The following is a 23618-nucleotide window of genomic DNA, read 5'->3' as shown; positions in this document are numbered from 1 at the left end:
TTAAACTTCCCTATTCTGTAGTGAAGATTAAGATGACTTAATTATAATGGTTTAGCTACCAGTACATTTGTACTTTGTGAGGTGAACGATTTTAGAACTGTAATGGAAAAGAAATCTAGAAATCTTAAAATTATAAGCATTATCTTTACTTGAAATGACATCCACTTATATTTCTGCCACATTAAAGTCACAGAAATAGTTATACATTTTTATTTATATAACATACAAATAACATATGCATTATTAATATCACTGTAAAAAAAAAAAACAACCATGGATACAAATGAAATGAGATCTTCCCATCGGTGTATCTATGTCAAAATGGAAAGGGGATTGTTCACCGCTTCCATTTGGAAAAATCTATATGATCTAAAACAGTATTAGAAAAATATAGAATTTTCCCCTTTGGCTTTTTAAAAATGGGTTAGGAAGCCTCTACTTATATGTTAAATGTATGGAGGAATACAGAAGCTAGATAGTTACAAAACTTAACTAAAGAAAGATCACTGTAATGTGTGGTTTTATCACATAGCTTCTCTAAAAGTCTGTTTATTTTTGCAAATAAAAGTGAAATGAAAAATCTTTCCAACCAGCCTTCCAACGCCTGGAAAAGACTTTGTACATACAGTGCAGCAAAATCCTCGTAACACTTAAAAAACACTTAATTCTCCTTTACTCTCCCTATTATACACACAGTTGGGTATGATGGGACAACTATCAAGTGCGGTATGTGCAGAGCCGGAACACCAGGCTGCCACTGGGAGGTGACTGTCACTAGAAGAGGGGGTGAAGAGAGGCAAGGTGGCCGCTCAGCAGCTGCCTCACTAAGTTAGGGAAATAAAGAGTTCCCATAGTTTGGGTTTTCCAGAAATTAGTTTGGTATGATCCAGAGAACTAAAAATCTTCACTCCTTTTGAATATAGGAAATGATGTTAATGGATACTGACGTCGAGATACTACTTTACTCACTTTAGAATAGAAATGAATATCTTTTCTTCCTGGAATAGATTACCATTTGATTTTACTATCTGGTAGTTTTCACAATCAACTCAGAGATAGAATGTAATGTACGGTAGAAAAGCATTTGGAAATTAGCTAATTTCTAACCTACTTATGGTCTCAGCCAGGTTTAAATTGTTCCTTCAAGATATTTTATTAGAACCTAGGCCCAGCAGTAAAATGACAGCAATAGAATTTGGTAGCTCTGTTACTCAAAATGTATTTTAATATAATTTATAATGACTGAAAAGTTAGATCTCTCAAAGTAGCTTTGTTCTCTGATTCAAGAAAAATTATATTCTCATTAAGTTAAAATGAAGTTTAGGCTCATTGATATAGAGTATAGTACTTACATTTTGTGAAAAATGCTTCTAATGTTTTAAAGATTTTATCATGTCCACACCTGATATTTGAAAACGTTTAGTTTACAGAAGACACCATCAGTTTTATGTTCATGTGCTTCATACTCAGTCCCATATCATAAATTTATACCAAAATGAGAGTTAGGAAGAAAAGTGATGGTTTCTCTCATTGTAAATACAATCACATAGCTCATCACCTTTCCCTTATTGCTGTGGCTTCTAGCAAGCTCACAGGTGAACCTCGCACTTAACTACAGGATTTTCACAAGTGTAGATTCTCTCATGTGACTAACATCATCTATGGTTTAACTCTTGTTTTTGATTAGAAAGTATGAATTTATTATAAAATGTTGCTATTAGCAATTTTTGAAAATAGTGTATATACAAATAAAAAGTCAATCTTTATGATAGAAAAATGCTATCTAGGTCCAAAGACTGCCCATAAGTAGGTGCACCAATAATGATCAGATTACACATATTGTTCTACTAGCCCTTTGAAAACCTTCAAAGAGTTAGAGTAATGCTTAATTCATTGCAGCACACATATCAAAATTATAAATGGGAATTTATAACTTGTGTTCATATGTGCAAATTAATAGAAAATGTAATGTTAAAATACAGTTTTTAAAAGTATAAGTATCTTCTCAGGAAAGGTTTTAACGTAGAGGTCCATAAATTCCACATCTTATTCTGTGCAGTAGGCAATACTTCTTAATGTGAATCAATAAGGCAAAATTATGATGATTTACCTGCTTACTATGCAAAAGTCCTTTAATCATGACTAGAATCATGACTGTCCATTTAAGAAATTGAAGACTCTCAGTATGCCAATGTCATGCAGAATCTATAGTCTACATATAAGTGATGGGCTTAACATATTTTATATGGTATGAATAACTTTCTCCAAGGATCATGTCCTAAGGGGGAGCTCAGAGTGGCTGCCAGTTGACCTGAGTCCTTGACGTGTCTATCCTGCAACAGGACACACAGACATTCTAAGACAGTGACACCATCACTGGGGTGGATCACAAAGGCTCCATACAACTGTCTTTTGGCATTCATATACACCTCTCATTCAGGCCAACCAGAGACAAGAATAAGAAACCTCCAAAAGGTTCATCATGCTAAATGGACAACTGACAACCACAAATCAAGGAAACCTATGTTTTATTTTTATTCCAGTTCAACATAACAAATTCATTATGTGACAATACTAAAGGAAAGTAAGAATTCCACACAGAGCTGCCAAACTAGATAAAGCTTTGCAAAATGATATTTATAAAGTTTCTTTACATTAAATGCAATTGAATCAATTAAATTGTTCTCCAATTTCCATAAGAGAGTATTGGTAAATGAAAAATATTTGACAAAATTATGGTGTTGATTTCTACCAACCTGGATGTTATTTTTAAAAAATGATGTTAGACAGACCAGACTGAACATGTTAAACAAGGGTGACAAAATTTGATGTTCATCTTAGCAAATATAATTATCACATTATACTATATCCTATTGCTAAAATGTAAGAAAAAAAATAAAACATACACCTAGAATAATTAGCTAATAAATTGAGGGCAGTGACTAACTGTCCTTAGATTACTGGTGTTGTCATTATCGAAAAGCAGAATTACTAGGATAAAATCTAATTTCTTATAATTATAATCATGGTCACCAAAAGTAAGACCCTAAATGGCAAGATTCACATTGAGAAGGGTAACTACATAGCACTGGCAGTCTTTCAGCATATAATATACTACATATTTGGAAGAAGCGGAAATGATTTATTTTTTAAACACTATCCCCATGATCTGGATCTGATGGAAGAGAGCAGCAAACAAAGCCATGGTATCCAAAACAGACACCACAGTGGTGTTCTGTCAGCAAAGTACTGCAAATGGTCCTTTTTACAAAATGGCCTCCAATGCTACACTGGATGAACCAAATGGTAACTGAAAATCAGATACCTCTGGAAATTTAAAAAAAAAAATTATACAATCTAATATTTAAAATATATGTGTTTTTCTACATCAAACACCCACAGTGATTTTTTAAAATCTTCTCTTTTAGAAAGCATTAAGCCATTTTGTGAATTTTAAATTTGTGAATGGAATTCAGTACTTCAAAGGTATCATACATTAAATTTTTAGGCCACAATCATAAAAAAGACACAATATAAAAATTTAGGAGCTACCTGAAAGAAACCAAGTTAATAGCCTCAGGGAATCGTCATAGACACATTATTAGTATTTTGGTAGGTATGATAAGATTTTTTTAAATGTAGTTTTTAATAAAAGTTCTTTAAAATTGTATTCTCTGAACACAACTAGGTAACAACGTATACCAAATTATTTTCATTTTGCTTAGAAATGAATTGAATCCAAGTTTGCGTCGCTTACTGGTATTCCCATGACAGCAATTCCAATTAGTAAAATGCTTAAGAAAAACCCAAAATATGAGACATCTCCTAAACCAAAGCATCTAAAAGGGTCAGAGAGTCTTCACAGTTAATACTCTAATGAGCACAAACTCAGTTAACAGCCATATTGTACCATTCCTGTGGTTGAATTATACATAATAGTTCTAAAATTTCCCTTTTGTTATGATCAGATGAACCCCGCCCTACATGACAGATACGGCATATGCAAAATCACAAAGATTTCCTATAAATTTGGCCTCCAGTGTGTCGGCTTTCCACCCCAGCACCCAAAGAGTCGGCAGTTAGGCAAACTAATGGCTTTTATTTTATCCATTATGTGACTTTTTTAATGCAAACATCCTCTACTGATCCAGACCTCATGTCCCTTATCATGGGAGGACAATGGCAAGGTTAACATTATGTCTGAAGGAGGGCATAAGTTTGGAAATATTCTTTTAAAAAATCGTATGTCCGAAAACAAAGGAACAGCATATACTGTCTACAGGTTCTAATGAGGTTGATAGCAAAAATGTAATGAATGTTGTTAGAAACCACAGGATTATTCTGGGGCCACGCGGACTGCAATAATCACTGTCTAGTGAGCACAGAACCATAAAACAATCAAAGTATACTCTCCCTATAAATGGGCACTGTGTCAAGGACACTCCTATTACACTAGTCACTCTCCGAAATAAAAGACAAGCCAAGGTCAAATGAAAAATAACCAACTCCCATTCTCTGCCTTACCGCCACTCGCTCTCCACTAAAAAATTAACATCTTGTTTAATTAGAAATGTTTTGATGTTTAGTTAATTACAGAACTCCTTAAACACACACCATACCAGAAGATTTATTTTGCTGTTTGGAAATTATCATATTTTAGAAGGAAGGATAGCCAGGGCTTAATTGTGGTGTGGTTAGTATGCCTGGATTTCAATGGCAAAAGAGGTCTTTCGACCTGGTAGATGATATGGTTTTATTAGAAAAGAAAATTATCTTTTTATTGTTTCCAATTGCTCTTAAATTTTTCTTTAATAAAATTTCACAGCAATCTGCTGAAGAGGCTATACTAAAGGCCCTTGATTATATATACCCTAAAGAATGTATTTTACCACAAAGATACATACCCAATAAGATTTTTTTCATCTGAAATTTATAAAGATAATTTTCCATGCTGACAGTGCACATTTCATCCATAAGTTTGAAGAGTCAAATGCTACCACAGCTGGGGGTTATTCTGCCAAATGGCTTCCAACAGGGACTACAGAGATGGAGGCTAGGAGGCATGTGTGTGTGCATGCAGGAAAAAGCAACAGACCTGATGGGAAATAGCCCTTCTCTGGAGTCATTTTTATCAATTACCATCCAAGTAAGCTAATCAAACATAGAGTCTTGTGGACAAAAAGAAACAATAGTCAGGAAAAGCAAATATTAAAGCAGCTCCTTGATTGCCTTCAGAGATTAAAACAAAAAGCCAGGGGTGAGGCTAATATATTTCTTAGGGATTTTCCAAGGCTGAGGGGAGGGGTAAGGGGCATACCTTAAAAAAAAATCATGAAAGGAACTGAGACAAGATTATAGAAAAGGGACCAAGTTATAGCGCGCCATGGGATTTTTAATCTGGCTACCTGTGGTTTCTGTAGTTAAAGCCTTATTCATCCTCCAAACAGGGGGTGGGGTGGGGGGAGAAAACAAAAAAAAAATCACATTTATATGTCAGTTTTGCAAATGATCAAACAGCGTGCATCAAGAAGAAGAAGAAAACATGAAACGCTGATGACTTTTTAAAGATAGACACCGTTTTAGCAAATATTATTGATAATTACCTGTGCATCTCGTTTCTTGGACTCTTGAATTTGATTTTCGTGCTCCATATTGGCAGCGCGAAGCTGTTTCTCCAGGTTTTCAATTTCCCGTTCATGGTCTCGGACTAGGCTATCCTTCTCTGCGTTATGCTGCTGTAATAGGTGCGTCTTCTCCTGTTCATGCTCCAGCTTCAGCTCTACTATCTGATTGGACAATGAGGAGGACAGTTCATCAACAGAACATCCTTGTCGTCATGACAACTCATGTACAGCTTAATTTTTCTCTAATTTGTCCAAGTTGAAAATTTTATTTTTGCATCACTATTACCTCACCCTTAAAATACCTTCATTTGATGGGGAGCATTTTATCCAAAGATCCTAATATTCCAGACAGTTGGCATATTCAGGAAATCCTTTGCAATCTGTTGACACTAATGTCTGAACATTGAAAAAAAATTATGTTGAATACTAGGTATTTCCTCCCCAAGAGTTGGATATTACTGATCAGCAATGGTTGTAAACGGTTAATAGTCAGTACGCTTTGCTTTCTGCTTGAATATATACATGTAAAAAGCAGCAATTAAATCGATCAGTTCCCTTCATGATTTTCCAATGAAAGATCTGAGTGAGCGAAATACGCATCTGGATTATTGTATATACAGTTGTCTTTTAAAAATAAAATGATAAATTTCAAAGCTCTATTATCTCGTTGTCAGCTACGGTATACCAACATAAACAGATGTTATGTCTTCCAGAAGGGCACCTGCTGTGCCGCAAGCCTGCGCCATGATTTCATAAAAAGCATTCTATTCTCAGGACCCTTTCCCAGTCCATTCCACACTGGAGACTGTGACCTTGGCCAGTCTTAGCCTCTCCCTGCTAGACTGAATGGCAGCCTGAGACCAAGGGCCTGGTTGCCGCAGCTTTGATACTAATCCTCCCAGACTGTGCACAATGGCACCCTACCTGGCCTGCAAACTATAGCCGGCCAGGCTGCCTTTGAAGCAGGTGATGAATGGGGGACTGCAGGAAGCCAGCCTCCCCAGTGCACTCCCGGCCACACAGCTGCTAAGAACAGTCACTTGGATTTTTCTTCAGTTTTGGTGGATTTCGGGGAAGGGGGTGCTGTTATTTAGAATATGTTATGTTATTTTCAGCGTGAGAATCCATCTTCAAAAAAGCTAACAGTAGGAGCCTGCTCCAAATCGATCTTGTTTCCTGCAATGAATCACCAGACCACCTTATCTTAAAGCTGTAGCAGTCATTTTTCCAGGAATGCACACAGCACTAAGTCTCAGAAGGCATTTTCCTACGAAATTAAAAGTTTTCACTTCCTAATTGCAAATCAAGAATCAACAACATAAACTAAGTTTGCTTTAGATTAGAACATATTTTTAAAATATTTCCTTATGGTGACTTTAGAGTTGGAAAATCAATAATAAGTTTATAATTATGCATAAATGTTATCCTATTTAGAAGAAATGTATGCTGTCTCGTGCACATATTCACTTATGAGTGTGTTATAGCAATGCCTACATAATATAGAAAACATGTTTTGCATCTGAGATCAAAGATGTATTCCAGTGAATTTACTTAAAATTTGGGTGTTTGCCCTATTTTATTCCAATGGTACCAGGAAAGAGACAAAACTAGTATGCATTTTTTTATAATATATACTAAGGACACCAAGTAGTAAAGAAAAAGGCTTTTTATTATTTAAAGTAAATGTATGTGTTTTATTCTGTGATTTATTCAACTATAATATTAATCCCAACAGAAGAGAAAAATTAAAAAGTGACCGTTATTAGAGCAGGTTTTCAGCAGCTAACTGTATGAATTATTGAACTGGAATATCTTTAGTTTTTTCAACACATTATTATTTCTACTCAGTGTCATATAAGTATCATTATAAAAAAATTAAAACATTAATCAAAATTATTTAAGCACATTTTACAATGAATAAAAGTAGGAAGAGGCAGAAAATGTTCTACTAGGGTCTTTAAAAGCGTTTTAAAAATTGGGAGAATAAGTATGACTTAAAATTGATAGAAAACAAAATTTTTATAAGTAGCCAAATAATCTATGGAATGGAAGAATGGAGGAATTGTAGAATATTTCCCTCCAAAGTACATATGCCAAGAAACAGAGATAAGGCTACTAGTAATGAATGATGTCCAATTGTTTATCTTCCCTTTATTTTACAACAGTTTCATATATATAATATTAATATATTAATATAATATATAATAAATACAATACATATTACACACACACACACACACACACACACACACACACACACACACACATATATAATGTATTGGGATTATTTTTGCCCCATTACTCTTTGGTATGCCTCCTTCCTTTTCTTCTGAAAAATTGTCTTCTTCCCACCTAGTCCCACAGTGGCTACATAAGCGAAAATGACATCACTTCCTTTAGCAACCATTTACAGCCACTAGCTCCTCAGAAGTTCAGGACCCCATGGCACCTCCTCAGTTCATGACGGGATGTTGGAGGGCCAGTCTTGTGCATGCATGTTTCTGTGTGTGTGGTTGCAGGGACTGGATGTGAGCCCTGTTCCATGGGCAGGAATATATATCTGATACTACAAACCAGGCCAAGGGCCTATGGCTGTTGAGGGCATAAGCCCAAGGAAGGAACACACCGCTGCTGTGTTGATGAGCATGTAGTCAGGCAGCCATCTAAATGTTCATACCCATGGACTAGTGCAGCTTTTAGCCTTTTTGCAGAGGGTGGCAGTTAAGGTAGACTTTCATGCCATCAAAGCTCTGAGAAGAGTAAGTGAGGAGCACTCAGTCCTGAATAAGACAAGCACACACTCCTACCCCCAAGGCCTAGGCCACAGTACAGAAGAGAGGCCGGAGAGAAGTCAGGAGGCAGAGGATGAAAAGACTGCCATGAAACGCTATCATCCCAGTAGGACATCACCAAACTCTTCTACAGTCTAGTGATATTTTGCTCTCACATAACTTCAGCATCTTTCTAACCTCAGTAATCTGAAGTGTTCTGATAGCCTGTTTGATGATTCCACATTGGTCAAATATGTTTCTTCACTTAAAAAAAAAAAGAAAAGAAAATGAAAACCAGGAAAAATGTTGATGTTCACAAATTGTTAGCTTAATATTCTTCTCAGTGCATCTTAAGGAGTACACCTCTAGGTTAGTGAATTCTGGTATTTGCAAGCGCTGAGGACTGTCCAGGCACTGCACACTGTCAGGTGCTGGCTTTCAGACCTGGAACAAGAAGCTGAGGTGTCTTCTTAACCAAAGCAGAACTGACCCCAGCATCCTTCAGTCCCTACCTGTTACAGGGCATGGTTGGCATACCCCACCCTCTACCCTGAACTTTCCAGCCCACGGGATGGGCTTCCCTATATAATCCAGACATTTTGGTTCTCATTCTCTCTCTTCCTTCCTTCCTTCTTCTCTCTCTCCCTCCCTCTCTGCATTTCCCCCTCTCTCTCCCTGCTGTCCCTCTCTCGTCTCTCTCTGCACCCACCCTGTTCTGTCTCCCCCTACATGGCAACTTCCCTGACCTGTTCCTTGGGACTGGTGAACAACCCGCGAAGAGCTGCCCACAATAAACCTGCCTTTACTTCCCCTCACTTAGCTTGGATTTGCTCATTTTACTGGCGCCCCAACTTGGTGGGGGGGCTAAGCCCCCAGCCCTACATGTGAATAGGGGGGCACTCCTTTCCCCCATCTTTCTCTCCGCCTAATGTGACTAACTTTGAACTCATTGAGTAATCCCTTCCCAGTTGCTGCCAAGTGGTACCAGGTGCCTTTTCTGGGACTCCAGAACCCCACCTCTCCCACCCCTTGCCACGAGCCAGCCAGTCAGGGCAACCCTATCTTTCTGGAACAAAGATCATTTTTGTTTCAGGGAGAGCCTTCCGATTCAAAGATGTTTGACCTGAAGCACTGCCCCCCCCAAGACACACACACACACACACACACTGTATGACCCCAGGCTTATGTATAGGACACTGTACATTTAAGCCTTTGGTCTTTGTCAAAAGCTGAGAAAATGGACACCACTGGGGCTAAACCATGATACCCTTGGGGTGTCTGCTGTGAAATTTATCCAAATTGGATCTGTCCGTGTTTTTGGGGAACTGTTCTCATCCTGCCTCTTCCTTCACTATAAAACAGGTCCAGCGGCTGAACGCTGTGGTTCCAGATGCTGCCTAGCTCCAACCACCCCAACTCCCTCTCATCCATTTACCATGACAGACAAAGACTCCCAAATCCTAGCAGTGACCTGCCCAAGGTCTCAAAAAGATAAATTGAGGACCAACAATTCCACCTGTATTGGTCTACTAACCACTGGGCATGATGGCCTCAATGCCTTGCCTGCTGCCAGGACCTAGCCCAATCTGTGGGCAGGCAGGACACTAGAAATCTCACTTACTTTGTCTATGACAAGGATAGGACAGCCTTCCCAAGTTCCTGTTTCACAGAAAAGTCTATCAGAGCTTGGCGGCCCAAGACTGATACTAATTCTGGGACCTGTGTCCTCAACTGAGCCAGCAACATCACAGAAGCCTAAAGAGATGGCCATCTAGGTAATGAGTAAAGCTCTGTCATTTTAATTGATACATAGACCACTTGAATTATACTTCCTGCTACAATTTCTCCTTCTGAGATCTCTGATGGATTTGAACACTAGACTAGTGAAAGAAGTAACTTTTTACTATCCCTTTCATCTAAAAGGAACTCATTTTATTGCTCCCAGTAATCAAGCACCTGTGTCTCAGGGTAGAAAATTAGACAGGAAAAAATGTCAAGATTATGTACGGTCTGAGAATATGAAAGCTTAAGTTATGAGGATTTAATAAAGTGTCTGAGGGTCTAAGAAAGGGTTTGAAAGTCTAAGAAAGCACTTTAAGGTTAGTAAATGCAAATTATGAGGTTTGGAAGATATAAAAATTCAATAGTAATAAGAAAGTAATGTAAGGTACATAAAAGGAATAAAAATGCGTCAGATTTCTTCCCCTCACTATGCTACCATTATATTAGGAACTGTTCGGAGCTTTGGCATTAATCAATAGAGTTCTGATAAATTATTAGTCTAACTCTGGCAAAGCCTTCCACTATATGATCCACTTCATAGGCACAAGCTCAGTATTTTAATACTGACATTTCTAAAACTTGTCTCTTTTTTGTAAACTTCAAAAGAGTCTTGTAAGCTTCAGGGAATCCACTTGAATCCACCTCTCACAGGTCAAATGAACTCCAATAAGAACTGGCAATAACAGCCCATTTCCTCACCATCCTGTTCCTGAGAGTGGGACCCTTCCTCCTTTCCCTGGTTTTGGGACTCTCCCATGATCCAACTATCATGATCACAGGCCTAAAAGTGTCAAACGTTTACCCAAGGAAAACATTTTCTCCCTAAACCTCTTAACTTTATCTTCGGTCCCTAGCATATCTCTGTTCCAGCATCCTGTGAGGCCCAGATGCCTCCCTGAGATCTGCATCCAGAACACAGGTGCTTTGGTCTAGCCTCAGAGACTGCTTCAACCGAGCCTGCACTTTCCTAGCCACAGACAGCCCCATAGATCCTGGACAGCATAAAACAGCCTGCTCTTCCAGGACTTAGACAACATTCCAGCTTTTGGACAATGCCCTACCCCCCCAATAATGATGGCCTTATGTCAGCAGAAAGTAGTCATAGACAATTATGCTATTCCTTATTCATCTATCATCAACAAAGGGCTGGGATATCGGGTTTTATACCTGAGACAGGTAGTGCTGAGGTGTCTTTTTAACCAAAGCAGACCTACCCTCAGGTATTCCCAGTCTCCCTCATTTCCTACCTGTTACAGGTCATGGCTGGCTGGCTGGCAGGCATACCTCACCCTCTACCCTGAACTTTCCAGTCCAGGGGCTGGGCTTCCCTATATAACCCAGACATTTTGGAACTCTTTCTCCCTCTTTCATTTCCTCACTTCTCTCTCTCCCTCTCTCTGTCTCTCACTTTTCTGTCTCCCCCTTCATGGCAACTACTTTCCTGGCCCCATTCCTTAGGACTGGTGAACCAGCCAGAACTGCTTCCAATAAACCTGCATTGATTTACTCTAACTTGGCTTGAATTGCCTCATTTCAGCAGCAGAAGAATGCTTATCATGCAGCTAACTTCTAGATATCATAAGTCTCTTCTGGACTCAGTCTAGGTTTTTTTCAATGTCAGATTAGAAGATGATATTCACAACCACAAAGTACATCACTGGGGTGGAACTGTGTTAAAAACCAAAGCTTTGTCAGTGTCTGGTTTTCCCACATCAAGTCAATGGTAAAGACTGATCCTTCAACTTTATAGTGTGGTCCTTTCTCAGGAACACAGCTCTCAGGAAAACATTAAGCAGCATCTTTCTTGTCTTGGACTCCTGGACACTTTGGGTCAAGCAACAAAGTCTAATAGAGTTAATGAAGATAAGGAGTCAGAGTGTAGAAAATGCATAAGTTGTAATGGCAGACAATATCCACATGGCTGAATACTGAGCAGTCAGTGAGATTCTAAGTCAAGGGAGGTGGGGAGATCCACGCCTTTATATACACAAAGGAACAGGATGCACAGTGACAGACTGGCTAAAGAAGTCCCCATGAACAGCCAAGACAGTTTCAAATTTCTAATCCAAAATAACTGAGGCATGGCTCAGCTATGTTTGGACATCCATGAAACATTGTATCAAGAATCAAAATGACAGAGCCGGATCAGTGGTTCAGTGGTTCAGAGCTCTTCTTGATCCTTCAAAAGATCTGGGTTCCATTTGCAGCATCCATATGGTGGCTCACAAGCACTGTACCTCCAGCTCCAGTGAATCCCACACCCACTCCTGGCTTCCTTAGCCACCACCACCTTGCCTACACGATATATATTAACACAGACACATATCTAAAATAATTTTAAAAGTAAGTATTTTTAAGTGAAAGAAGAAATAAAAAACTTAGCAAAAATCAAATAAAACAAAAGAAGGGCCTTCATGCTTAAGGAGAAAGTATACTTTATAAATCAAGAACAGTTATGGGGAAATTAAACAAGAACATGAGGACAATGAAAGAAGAACTCACAAAACTCAAAAGACAAAAAAGAAAATTAAGAACAGGTCAAAATAAATCCAACTAAATTAAGTAAAACCAATCTAAACTAGAAGCAATAAAAAGCAGTATAAGCATGGCTAAAAATCAAATCAAGGAGACAGACAAAAGGTGTTAGAAAGTTATAGCAAATATGCAGTGAGGAGCAACTGCAGAGAAGCAGAAAGAAAAAAAAAGAAAAAGAAGTTAAGTAGTACACAGTACAGAGATTGAAAACTTCCCTAAAACAAACCAAGACGAAAATGCACACATCAGAAATGCACCCTGTGCACCAAGAAAAATTAGTGACAAGCAAGGGAAAGAATGGCTCAGTTCAAACGTGGGTGACCTCAAACCCAAACCAGTCTTAGAAACAGTAAGAGTTGCAGGTAAATTTTGAGAAACTATGAGATGACTACAAAAACTAAAAGTAACAATTAGTGTCAAAAGATAATGAGAAACCGTCCCCGAAACTTTGGGAAAGAAAGACTAGCCAGAGAGTGTGGTGTCCAGTGAAGCTGCCCATTCCAGACACCCCATGGTTACAGACCGCCACACAGTGACTACCTTGTGAGCGCTTGCAAAGCTGCACAATACGATCTCATTATAGCCGGAACCATAATGAACTGATTTAAATAAATCAAATCTATATAGTGGTAGGAGCAGTCATAGGACAGAATACGTATGTTACAGATCTCAACAATTAATGCCACAAATGACAGACTGAGAGGTGAGAAACAAAAAATTCTACATAAGTTAACTTGAATTTTTGTGATAGGAGATATCGCATGTCTTCAAAAAAAATTTAAAGCACTGTAACCTTGATGTGTTATAATCAATATTTCTTAACATTCTAAGAACTCATCCCTGATATGAAGAAATGTTTTTTTAAACTTCAGAAATGTTTTAATTTCCTTTATTCTCCACCCAAATCACAGAAAATCAAATTTTACATTTTAACAAAGCTGGCAAGCATGGCATAGTCTCGTTCTAAAAATGTTTCCTCTCAACCTCTTTATATTTAATTTATCAACCTCTTAGGAAATTTATGTAGTGATACCATTAACAGCAGTCATTTCTGGAGGATCTGAATGAAGTTAGCTCCCGTGTCATGCTGCAACAGCTCCCTTTGGAGGAACATTTCCATCTGGCAGGATACACTCTCTTCCAAAGCAATGGTTTCTGACAAACTCAGATATGATATCTAGATGAAGGACCATGATTTCCCATTTACGTACAAAACTAAAGTATGCTCACCAACTCTGGACTTTGCGTTCATGTTTTGTAAGGCAATTAATCACTTCTCTCATTGCTCTGTGTCTACCTGGAATATCACACTCTGTCTAGAGACCCCTGTGGAGGAAGAAACCTTATTTGCAGGCTTGTCTGATCACCATGACAGCAATCATCTTTGGCTTGCATCAAACCCTGAGTGCTCCATGTGTTGGGTACAATTTTTGGTCCCTACCGTGCAGTTAAAAGAAGGCAGCAGGTTCCAAAGAAACTTCCTGTATTTGGCCTCTGGAATACAGAGGAAGCCAAAACAGAGTTAGCTGCTTAATGGCACCAGTATCCCACCAACAGTGAGGTAATATCATATAGAGAAGGTATCATCTAGGCCCCTCCTGGGGTGAGATTTCTGGGCTAAGTGACAAAAACCTGGTATTTTCATTTCCTCATAGTTTTGACTCTTCCTCCGTGTTTTGCCAGGCAATTCTGATACCATGGGTCAGAGGCCACTGGAAGAGCAGTGAAGTTCACTACTAAAAAAAAAAAAAAAAAAATAGAAGCTACTGTAAATGATTCCTCTAAAAGTTAGATTATATTTGGTGTGTGTGTGTATGTGTGTGTGCCAGAGGATAACCTGAGGGGTCCGCTCTCTCCTTCTACCTTATGGTTCCTAGGACTGAATTCAGGTAGCCAGCATTGGTGGCTAGAGCCTTTACTGCTGAGCTATCTCGCCAACTCTGTCTACATTTTTTTTAATGACATATTGAAAGCAGTTCAATCATGTGGGCCCTATCAAAATTGATCATCACACTAATATTTCAAGGGATAGTTTGCTTTAAGATATTAGTCATTAAAAGACAGGAATTTTTCTAAACGCCTTATAGGCAACATGCCGCATTCCACTTGAGGGGTCTCTGTGGAAAACTTTCATTTCTTGGTCTTAAAATTTAGAGTGACTTTTATACACCTAGTAAGACGGGGTATAAAGATTCACATTAAAAAGCAGGTAGAACCCTTCTACTGAGACATAGAACTAACATCATAATCTGATTATAGCTCTGAGAAATTTGTATATGTAAAATACCACAGCTGAAATATTAAAATAAGCTACTGCATTCCCTAGGATCCTAGAAAACCAGCTCAATTAGGATAAAATTTAATGCATGATTGGTAAGATTTCACTAGACTGGTTTTATAGCCTTACAAAGGGTATTGGAGTCTTTTAAAATAATATGATGCAAAATGTGTTACTCTATTGCATAAGAAAATGACTTCCTTAAATAGGCCCTTCCTTCAAAACATAGATAACCATCTCAGTGTCTTTGGAGCCCAAGTAAAAATACATTATCGGACAAAAAAAAAAAAAATTCTGACTGTTTGATATAACTATTGCAAAAATTCCTCTGGGAAGAGCAAGTAGTGTCTACCCCTTCTCCTATGGTCCAAATGACAAACTAGAGCACAATTCCACCAAAGTGCACTCTGCAGCACCAATGAGTTTACTGGGCTTCCTTATAAAGTCTATGGAAAGGGTAAGTACAGGGGTGTGGGTTCTCCTCCCCCAACAGGCTTGAGACATAAGGATGAGGTTTCGATAGCTGTATAGATGGACCCGCCTAGTCCTTTCTAACCTATAAACTTATCCCCTCCCAGAGGCCACAGTAATTACAGCAGAGTTGCATGTAACAAAGTAATAAACAGTAGTCAGGTAGTTGGATGAGGGTCTTGTGACTCTCTCCATCCTTTAGTGAGGGTATAAACAGTCCATAAGCACAGCTGAAAAGCCTTCTGCAAGGAGGGCCAGGTTGAACTCTCCAAGATACCAGTTTCTTGGTTCTGAGAATATTCAGGCACACCACCTAAATATTAATAAAAATAGTCACAAAAGTATTTGTTTTCTAATTTTAAAAAGGCTGGGCATGTAGTTCAGCTAGTAAAGTGCTTGCCTTGCAAACATGAGGATCTAGGTTCAACACCCAGTACCCACATATAAGAGCTCGGCATGCAGACACACTTATAGACCCAGCTCTGGGGAGGGAGAGACAGGTCATCCCTGGGGCTCACTGGCCAGCTAGTCTAGCCAAGTCATCAAGTTCCAGGCTAATGAGAGACCTTGAGGGCTATGTACAAGCCTGGTCTTTTCCACATGTACAAAAGTGTACATGCACCACTCCAGCCATCCCTATGTTCAAAGGAGAAAAGAAAGTCAGTGTATCAAGAGTAGAAAACAACCCATCCTCTGTGGATGGCCATGGGGCTCCAGGACTTAATGTTTCCTACAAGAAAAAGAACCATCCACGAAATCTGTCAAGCCACAGTTCACTGTAGCCATGAAAGTTCTATTTAAAAACATAATATTGCTAGGTAGAGTCTTTCAGAGGCCCTCTGTGGTAGGCTCCTGTCCTGTTACTTGTTTTCTCCTACTTCCAATGTCCCATTTGTCTTTCTAAGTGAGGATTGATCATCTTAATCCGGGTCGTCTTTCTTGTTTATCTTCTTTAGGTGTACAAATTTTAGTATGTTTATCCTATCTTATAAGTCAAGTACCCACTTATAAGTGAGTATATACCGTGTGTGTCTTTCTGCTTTTGGGATACCTCACTCAGGATGATCTTTTCTAGATCCCACCATTTGCCTGCAAATTTCATGATTTCCTTGTTTTTAATTGCCAAGTAGCATTCCATTGTGTAAAAGTACCACAATTTCTGTATCCATTCCTTCATTGATGGACATCTGGGTTGTTTCCAGGTTCTGGCTATTACAAATAAAGTTGCTACAAACATGGCCACAGAAGAGGACATTGCAGCCAGTCCTGAAGATACCTGATAAGCTAGGATCAGATGGAAGGGGAGGAGGACCTCCCCTATCAGTGGACTTGGAAAGGGACAGGAAGGAGATGTGGGAGGAAGGGTGGGATTGGGAGGGAATGAGAGAGGGGTCTACGGCTGGGATACAAAGTAAATATCCTGTGATTAATATAAAAAAATAAAAATTATTTTAAAAAAGAAAAAACTCCCAACAAACCAAATAATCCAATTAAAAATGGAGTACAGAGCTAAATAGATAATTTTTAACAGAGGAACCTCAAATGGCCAAGAAATACTTAAATAAATGTTGAACAACAATAGTCCTCATGGAAATTCAAAAATAAAAATAAAAACAAAAACGTAATGTTGTAGTGCTGTTGCTGGAGGTGGTATAGGGCCTGCAGCAACTATACAACTTCTGCATTTCCCTCCCTCAGTCAATGATCAATACCACGAAAAAAATCCCTCCTGAAGGTTTGCTGTTCAAGGTGCACTGAGAGCCAGAGGCTGGAAGCATGGCTGGTTTCCAAGCAGATCAGGAAAGAGTTCTCCCTCCCTCTCACTTGATCCTTTCTCATTTTCCCCCTGTGTTGAGGAATGGAGCCAGGGCATCACTATGCTATCTAAGCAGTGAGTGCTCTACAGCTGAGCCCCACCCTAACTCTTCACGAAACACTTTAAAGTAATTGCAAGCCCGGGAGTGATGCTCTGAACTATTAAAGCTTGCTGAAAAACAGCTACTATTTCTCTATGCCAGATCGCAGGAGAAATTCAGAAAATATTTCCTGCTTCATTCACGTTCAACTCAAGCCAAAATGATCGGCAAAATTAGTTAAGAATTCACCTTTATTGGTGGAGTTCAATTTTGGGATGGAAGGCCATGTCTGAACTTCGTATTCCTGCTAATTTTACTCATGTCTCTCTGAAGTGCATTTGGGTCTAGACGAATTGTGGACACATCACTGTTGTAGGAGGATTATTAACTAGGATAAGCATCCAAGTTTATCAGCAAATATGGAACTGGAAAAAACAGACTGGCCAAAATTTAGAAACTCCTCCTTCACCTGCGGTGCTTCATAATTATTCATTGTTTTAATGGAAAAATGTGGGATCCAGGAACAAACAAAAAATAAAATCAGGATTGGAGAGGCAGCTCAGTTGGTGAAGTGTTTGCTTGTGCAAGCATGAGGGCCCGAGTCTCACTCATAGAACATGTAAACAAGAGCCAGGTGCAGTGTCGCAGGACTAGAACCCCAGCGCTGGGGTGGAGGACAAAGACAGCTGGATCCACAATGCTCACTGGCCAGCCAGGCAGGCCAAACAGGTGAGCTGAAGTCTCATGAGAGACCCTGAATTGAAGGGAGAACACCACCTGAGATTGACTTCTGACCTTCACATACACACACACACACACACACACACACACAGCACACACACACAGCACACATGTGCGACACACCCCCAACACATGCATACTCACAAACACATCACAAACAGAAGCAGACGAAAGAAGGCTCTTCACTTTTCTCAGTGCCAAATTGACCGGTCTATCTGCGGGGTCAGGCCCATCTACAGTTTGAACGGCTAGGCAGTTTTGCTGCTGCCCACAGTGGGTCCTCACCCCTCACTGCTTCCACCCACTCTCTTGAAAAATAAAAATGTTGTTCTCACAAGTGAGCCATCACTCTCTGCACATCAATTCTTCATTCTTTTGGTTCATTCTCACCTATAAATATGTTTGGAATCTATTTTATTTTTAATATCTTTCCTTTGACCCTAGCTATCACCTCATTTTTCTGCTCTCCTTTCATTCCACAAACGGACTGCTCAAACCCCATTCTCTCTCATCCATACCATCAGGGCTTTGCTCCCACATTCAACTAGAACTGGACCAATTGGCTAAAGATCTGCTTGACAATTCAGTATGTCTCAATTTCCACTTAATGCCCCTTCTTGGCAAGGCCTGAAACAAAAGGCTACCACTTCTCTCTTTCCTTGAGGAAACCCTGTGTGAACCTCATGCAACCACAATCTAACTCTCCCTTTACCTCACAGGCTGTTCCTTCTAAGACTCTTCTGTGGCTGTGTCCTCTTCTTTGCCATCTCTAACTGTTGTCATGGTCCTGGGTGGTTTTAGGACTTAATGTCTGTGTACTCCAGTGTCTGGCACAAGTATTCCTCCAGTTGCTTAGGGGGAAAAATCTAGTCATATCAGCTATCATATGTATATCACATATGACAGTATGACTACTTGTCATTGTCCCACCACTTCCACATGGTCCCAGCCATGGTGGTTGTGTTGGCTAGTTTCTATGTTAGCTTGATTCAGGCTAGAGTCATTTGGGAAGGGAACATCAACTGAGAAAATGTTCCTACCAGACTGGCCTGTGGGACATTTTTCTCCGTTAGTGACTGATGTGGGCGGGGCCAGGCCATTGTGGGCGGTGCTGTCCCTGAAGAGGAGGTCCTAGGTTCTGTAAGAAAGCAGCTGAGCAAACTATGAGAAGCGAGCAGTAGGCATAGCCTCCATGGTCTCTGTATCAGCTCCTGTTCCAGGTTTCTGTTCTGCCTGAGTTCTTGCCTTGACTTCCCTTAGTGATGGACTGTGGTACGGAACTGTAAGTTGAAACAAATCCTCTCCTTCCTAATTGTTTCTAGTCATGGCGTTTTATCACAGCACTAAACACCCTAACTAACAGAGTGGCCTCTTTTCCCTGCTTCGTCTCCTGCCTCCACTACAGCAGCCACAGTACAGTCTGTAGTAGCACTGGGTAGGATTCTTTGACTTCGCTCCTGCCAACCCTTCCCCAGCTCACTTCACTCCGGCCACAGAACAACCCATTTCAGCCTTAGAAAGGCTCTGGCAACGGCCTGGGATACACTTCCCTCAGCACAGGCTATGGAATGGGTTCTCCCATCACTTCCTTGAGGTAGTAATTCAAGTATCAGTTCCTTATAGTCCCCTTTGCTAACTATTTAAAAGTAAGTATTTAAAACACCCTGTCACTCACAATAATAGCCAGCTTTATGTATCTTAAAAACAATGGTCACTGCCTCATCTTAACTCACATTGAATTTTCTTTTTTCTTTTTTTGTGGCCCCTGGTGTTATTATTTTATTATACTAAAATATTATGTAACAAAGTTACAACTCAATGACATTTGGCAAAACAACAGTTGAATTCTATATATAGATTGCTGCTATATGCAGCACATGTAAGGGACACATGACAAGTTTTCTAGCACTGCATTCAAAGCATTAGCATTTTGAGTTCCTCTCACTCTCTGTACTGTGTGGATCTGACTGCTAGAATCCATGATTCCTTATCGGCGACAAAACCTTAGCAGCTCTCATTTCTTCCACAGGAAATTTCTCATGCCTCTCCTTTACATGCTCATATTTATCTTTTTGTCTTCACTGCATTCCTTCTTTCCCTCTTTCCTGATCCCACCTCTATCATATCCTGTTCTTTTCTTTTATTATTATTAGTAGTAGTAATTACAATTTATTCACTTCCTCATCTCCTTCTCAGTCCCACCCTTCTTCCTCCCTCCACCTGCTATGCCTCTCTCCTAGTCCACTGATAGGGGAGGTCCTTCTCCCCAAATATCTCCCTCTAGCCTATCAGGTCTCATCAGGACTGTCTGGATCCTCTTTCTCTGTGGCCTAGTAAGGCCACTCCACAAGGGGGAGGTGATCAAAGAGCAGATAACCAAGTTCATGCCAGAGACTTCCCATACTCCCCTTACTAGGGAACCCACATGGTGACTGAGCTGCCTGTGGGCTACATCTGAACAGGGATCTAGGTCCTCTCTATGCATGGTCCTTGGTTGATTCATGGGTCTCTGTGGGCCTTGGATTTTTTTTTTCACAATTTATTCATTATATATCCTAATTGAAGTCTTCTCCCTCAACTCCTCCTAGTCCCACCCTCCTCTCCCTCTTCTTCCCCCCATCCCCTTCCCCTAGTCCACTCAAAAGGGGAGTTCTTCTCTTCTGCCATCTGCCCATAGCTCATCAAGTCTCATCAGGACTGCCTGTATAGTCTTCCTCCATGGCCTGGCAAGGCTGCATCACCAGGGGCAACTGAATTCATGACAGTGGCAGCCCCTGCTCCCTCACTTGAAGACACACATGGAGACTGGGCTGCCAATTGGCCACACCTGAGCAGGGTTTCTACATTCTCTCCATGCATGGTCCTTGGTTGGTGCAGTCTCTGCTGGACCCCCTGGGCTCAGACCCTTTTGCTTTGTTGGTCTCCTGTGGGGGGCCTGTCCCTTCCATATCCCTTTTTCCCCAGACCCATCTTCTTCCATAAGACTTCATGCCCTCTGCCCAAAGTTTGGCCCTGAGTCTCAGCATCTGCTTCAATCCCCTATTGGGTGGAGCCTTTCAGGGGACCCTCTATAGTAGGCTCCCATCCTGTTTCCTCTCTTCCACCACTTCTAGTATCTATTTTGTTTGCCATTCTGAATGAGATTTAAGCATCCTCCCTAGGGTCTTCCTTAGTGTTTAGTTTAGTTAGTTGAATTTTTTTTCCCCAGGATAATATCTTTATTGATTATTTGGTAACTTCATCAACTATACTCCAACCACACTCACTTCCATGGTCCACCCTCCACCCTTGTGCCCTCTTTCAATGAAAAGAAATATAACAAGTTAAATTTTGTTGCCTGTATACTTATTAGAGCATGGTCAAACTTCCAGTGCCCAGCCCCTTAAAGATAACTGAGTCATTTCTCACCCCACAGACAGAAGCCATCAACTGTGAGGAGTTAGATTTCATTATCTTTATGACATTTAAAACAATTTATTTTATTTTATTTTTAATTACACTTTACTTACTTTGTATCCCCCCTCTAGTTCCCTCCCTCCTCCCTCCCAATCCCTCCTTTTCTTCCCCTTCTCTACGCATGCCCCTCCCCAACTCCACTGGTAGGGGAGGGTTTTTTTTTCTTCCTTCTGGTCCTAGTCTGTTAAGTCTCAGCAGGAGTGGCTGCATTGTCTTCCTCTGTGGCTTGGTAAGGCTGCTCCCCCCTCAGGGGGAGGTGATCAAAGAGCAGGCCAATCAGTTCATGTCAGAGACAGTAATGAGAGCATTTTCTCTATAAGCATAAATTAATAAATGATAAAGCATTGACTCCAGTTCATATTTTAATTCAACAAGGCAATGCAAAGAGTGATTTAGTCATGTTACTATCCAGAAAGGCATGTGAAATGAATTACCTCTAAAATGAATCATATATATTCCATACTCTGGCCACTGCAATCACCCTTGCCCTCTTAATTCCCCTTCTTTTTACTATTCTTTAATCTAGGTGGGAAAACCTCAGCCTCTCCTCATCCATTAATAACACATAATAAAAGGAAGGCAGCATGCTTTGCTTTTCAAAAAGCCTGTGTCTCCAGACCCAAGCTTGGCCTGTCCACATGTCCAAGGCCTGTAGCCTCAAATACTTGGATCTCTGATTTTAACAACCTAATGACCAGGAATAGAGTTCCTATCCTTTTGCCTGTGGGAACAATATGTACCAGAGGAACATTATTTATCATAAATTGTAGATCTGGAGATAGAGCTCAGTGCTGAAGAAGTTGCCTAGCACACATGAAGCTCTGGGTTCCATCCCAGCACTGGGGGGGAAAAACGAAATGTAAAAGAAAAGCTAAGCAGAATGGTTTTTTGTTTGTTTCTTTTTTCCAAAAAGTACAAAGTGAATAGAAATCAAAGAGAAGAGCAGCAGGCTATACAGGATGCATAGTAAATTATGGACATCTAGAAATTTAAAAATCACTTGAAATTACACTTTGAAAAGATTTTAGGGAGACTCAAAAATTCTTCATTGCAAACCACATCTAGGCCCTCAATAATGAAAAATATTTCCCCCCTAATTTTAGATCATTCTGGAAACCACCAAAGTAACTGCAGTAATCCCACTTCAATCAACTCTTCAGCTCCTGTAATCCTCTAGTCTCCATAAACAGCCTGCCCTATCTCACAAAGACACACCTCCAGTGACAAGTCGCTCCTAAGTGTGTTACTCTAAGATGCCACCCCTTCCAGCTTTGCTTACAGTAGGGCCCCTGCCCCTCTGCTCCAGCAAGCAACTCTATCTTTGATGAGGCCCCGCCCACATGTCTATACTTTCTTTGACTGATGGCCACAGAATGAATGAATCTCAATCTCTCCCTCTTTCATTCAATGTAGAATAAACAGCTTCCTTCAATGTCACAACTGATCTTAACTGAAAACTTGCCATTTGCATATCTTGCAGAATGGCCAGTTTGTCTCTGCCACTGTGTTTGTTGCCAAGATGTTTTTTTTATTCAAATCATGGCCTTGCTAGAGGATGGCTCCCATGTTTGTTTTTCACAATCACTCACAATAAATACTTATTTTTTTGAAAACTGTGACCACTTGTTTAGCTGCTGAATATCATTTCTCTTTAAAGGCTTTGTACTATAAAGGAAAGATATACACAGACGATTAAAGAATGATAAGATAGAATTGCCAAAAACAGATTTCCACGGTTCAGGAAATCCTAGCGTGCCCAACTTGCTGGTTGTCTCCAGCATGAATGAAGTCTGTGAAAAGACAATTAGAATTGTCTTTCTGTTCCAGTGGCTTATACAGGAAAGGAGCAGGAAATCCTCATGAAAGCTTGGGCTTTACAGGATATTTGTATTTATCCCATGTGTTTGATGTTTCCCTTTCCATTTCTGTATACCCTGCCCAAGATATTTGGCCCAAGATATTTGTTCTGGGCTTTTCTAACATCAGTATAGCTCCCAGCAAGATGCTTTCTACATGGGAGGAGCTCAAAAACCAAGCCCGGGGGGGAAAATGAAGGCCCCAGAAGGCTCAAGTCACTCCCTTCCTCTGCGTGTCAGTTCCTCCA

General features: G+C 40.0%; 1 protein-coding gene across 1 annotated transcript in view; it reads right to left on the bottom strand.

Moving 5' to 3' along the window:
- Cep112 (centrosomal protein 112) overlaps window positions 1–23618 on the bottom strand; it is a 382050-nt gene that overhangs the window by 213926 nt on the left and 144506 nt on the right. Inside the window, 1 exon segment of the mRNA XM_055592186.1 lies at window positions 5604–5786. Coding sequence (XP_055448161.1) covers window positions 5604–5786 — 183 coding nt within the window.

The sequence above is a fragment of the Psammomys obesus genome, unplaced genomic scaffold (assembly GCF_907164565.1).
Source record: "Psammomys obesus unplaced genomic scaffold, mPsaObe1.curated_primary_1811, whole genome shotgun sequence".
NCBI classification, from domain to species: Eukaryota; Metazoa; Chordata; class Mammalia; order Rodentia; family Muridae; genus Psammomys; species Psammomys obesus.
The sequence above is the reverse complement of the archived record's forward strand: the minus strand, read 5'-3'. Positions and strand labels throughout refer to the sequence as shown.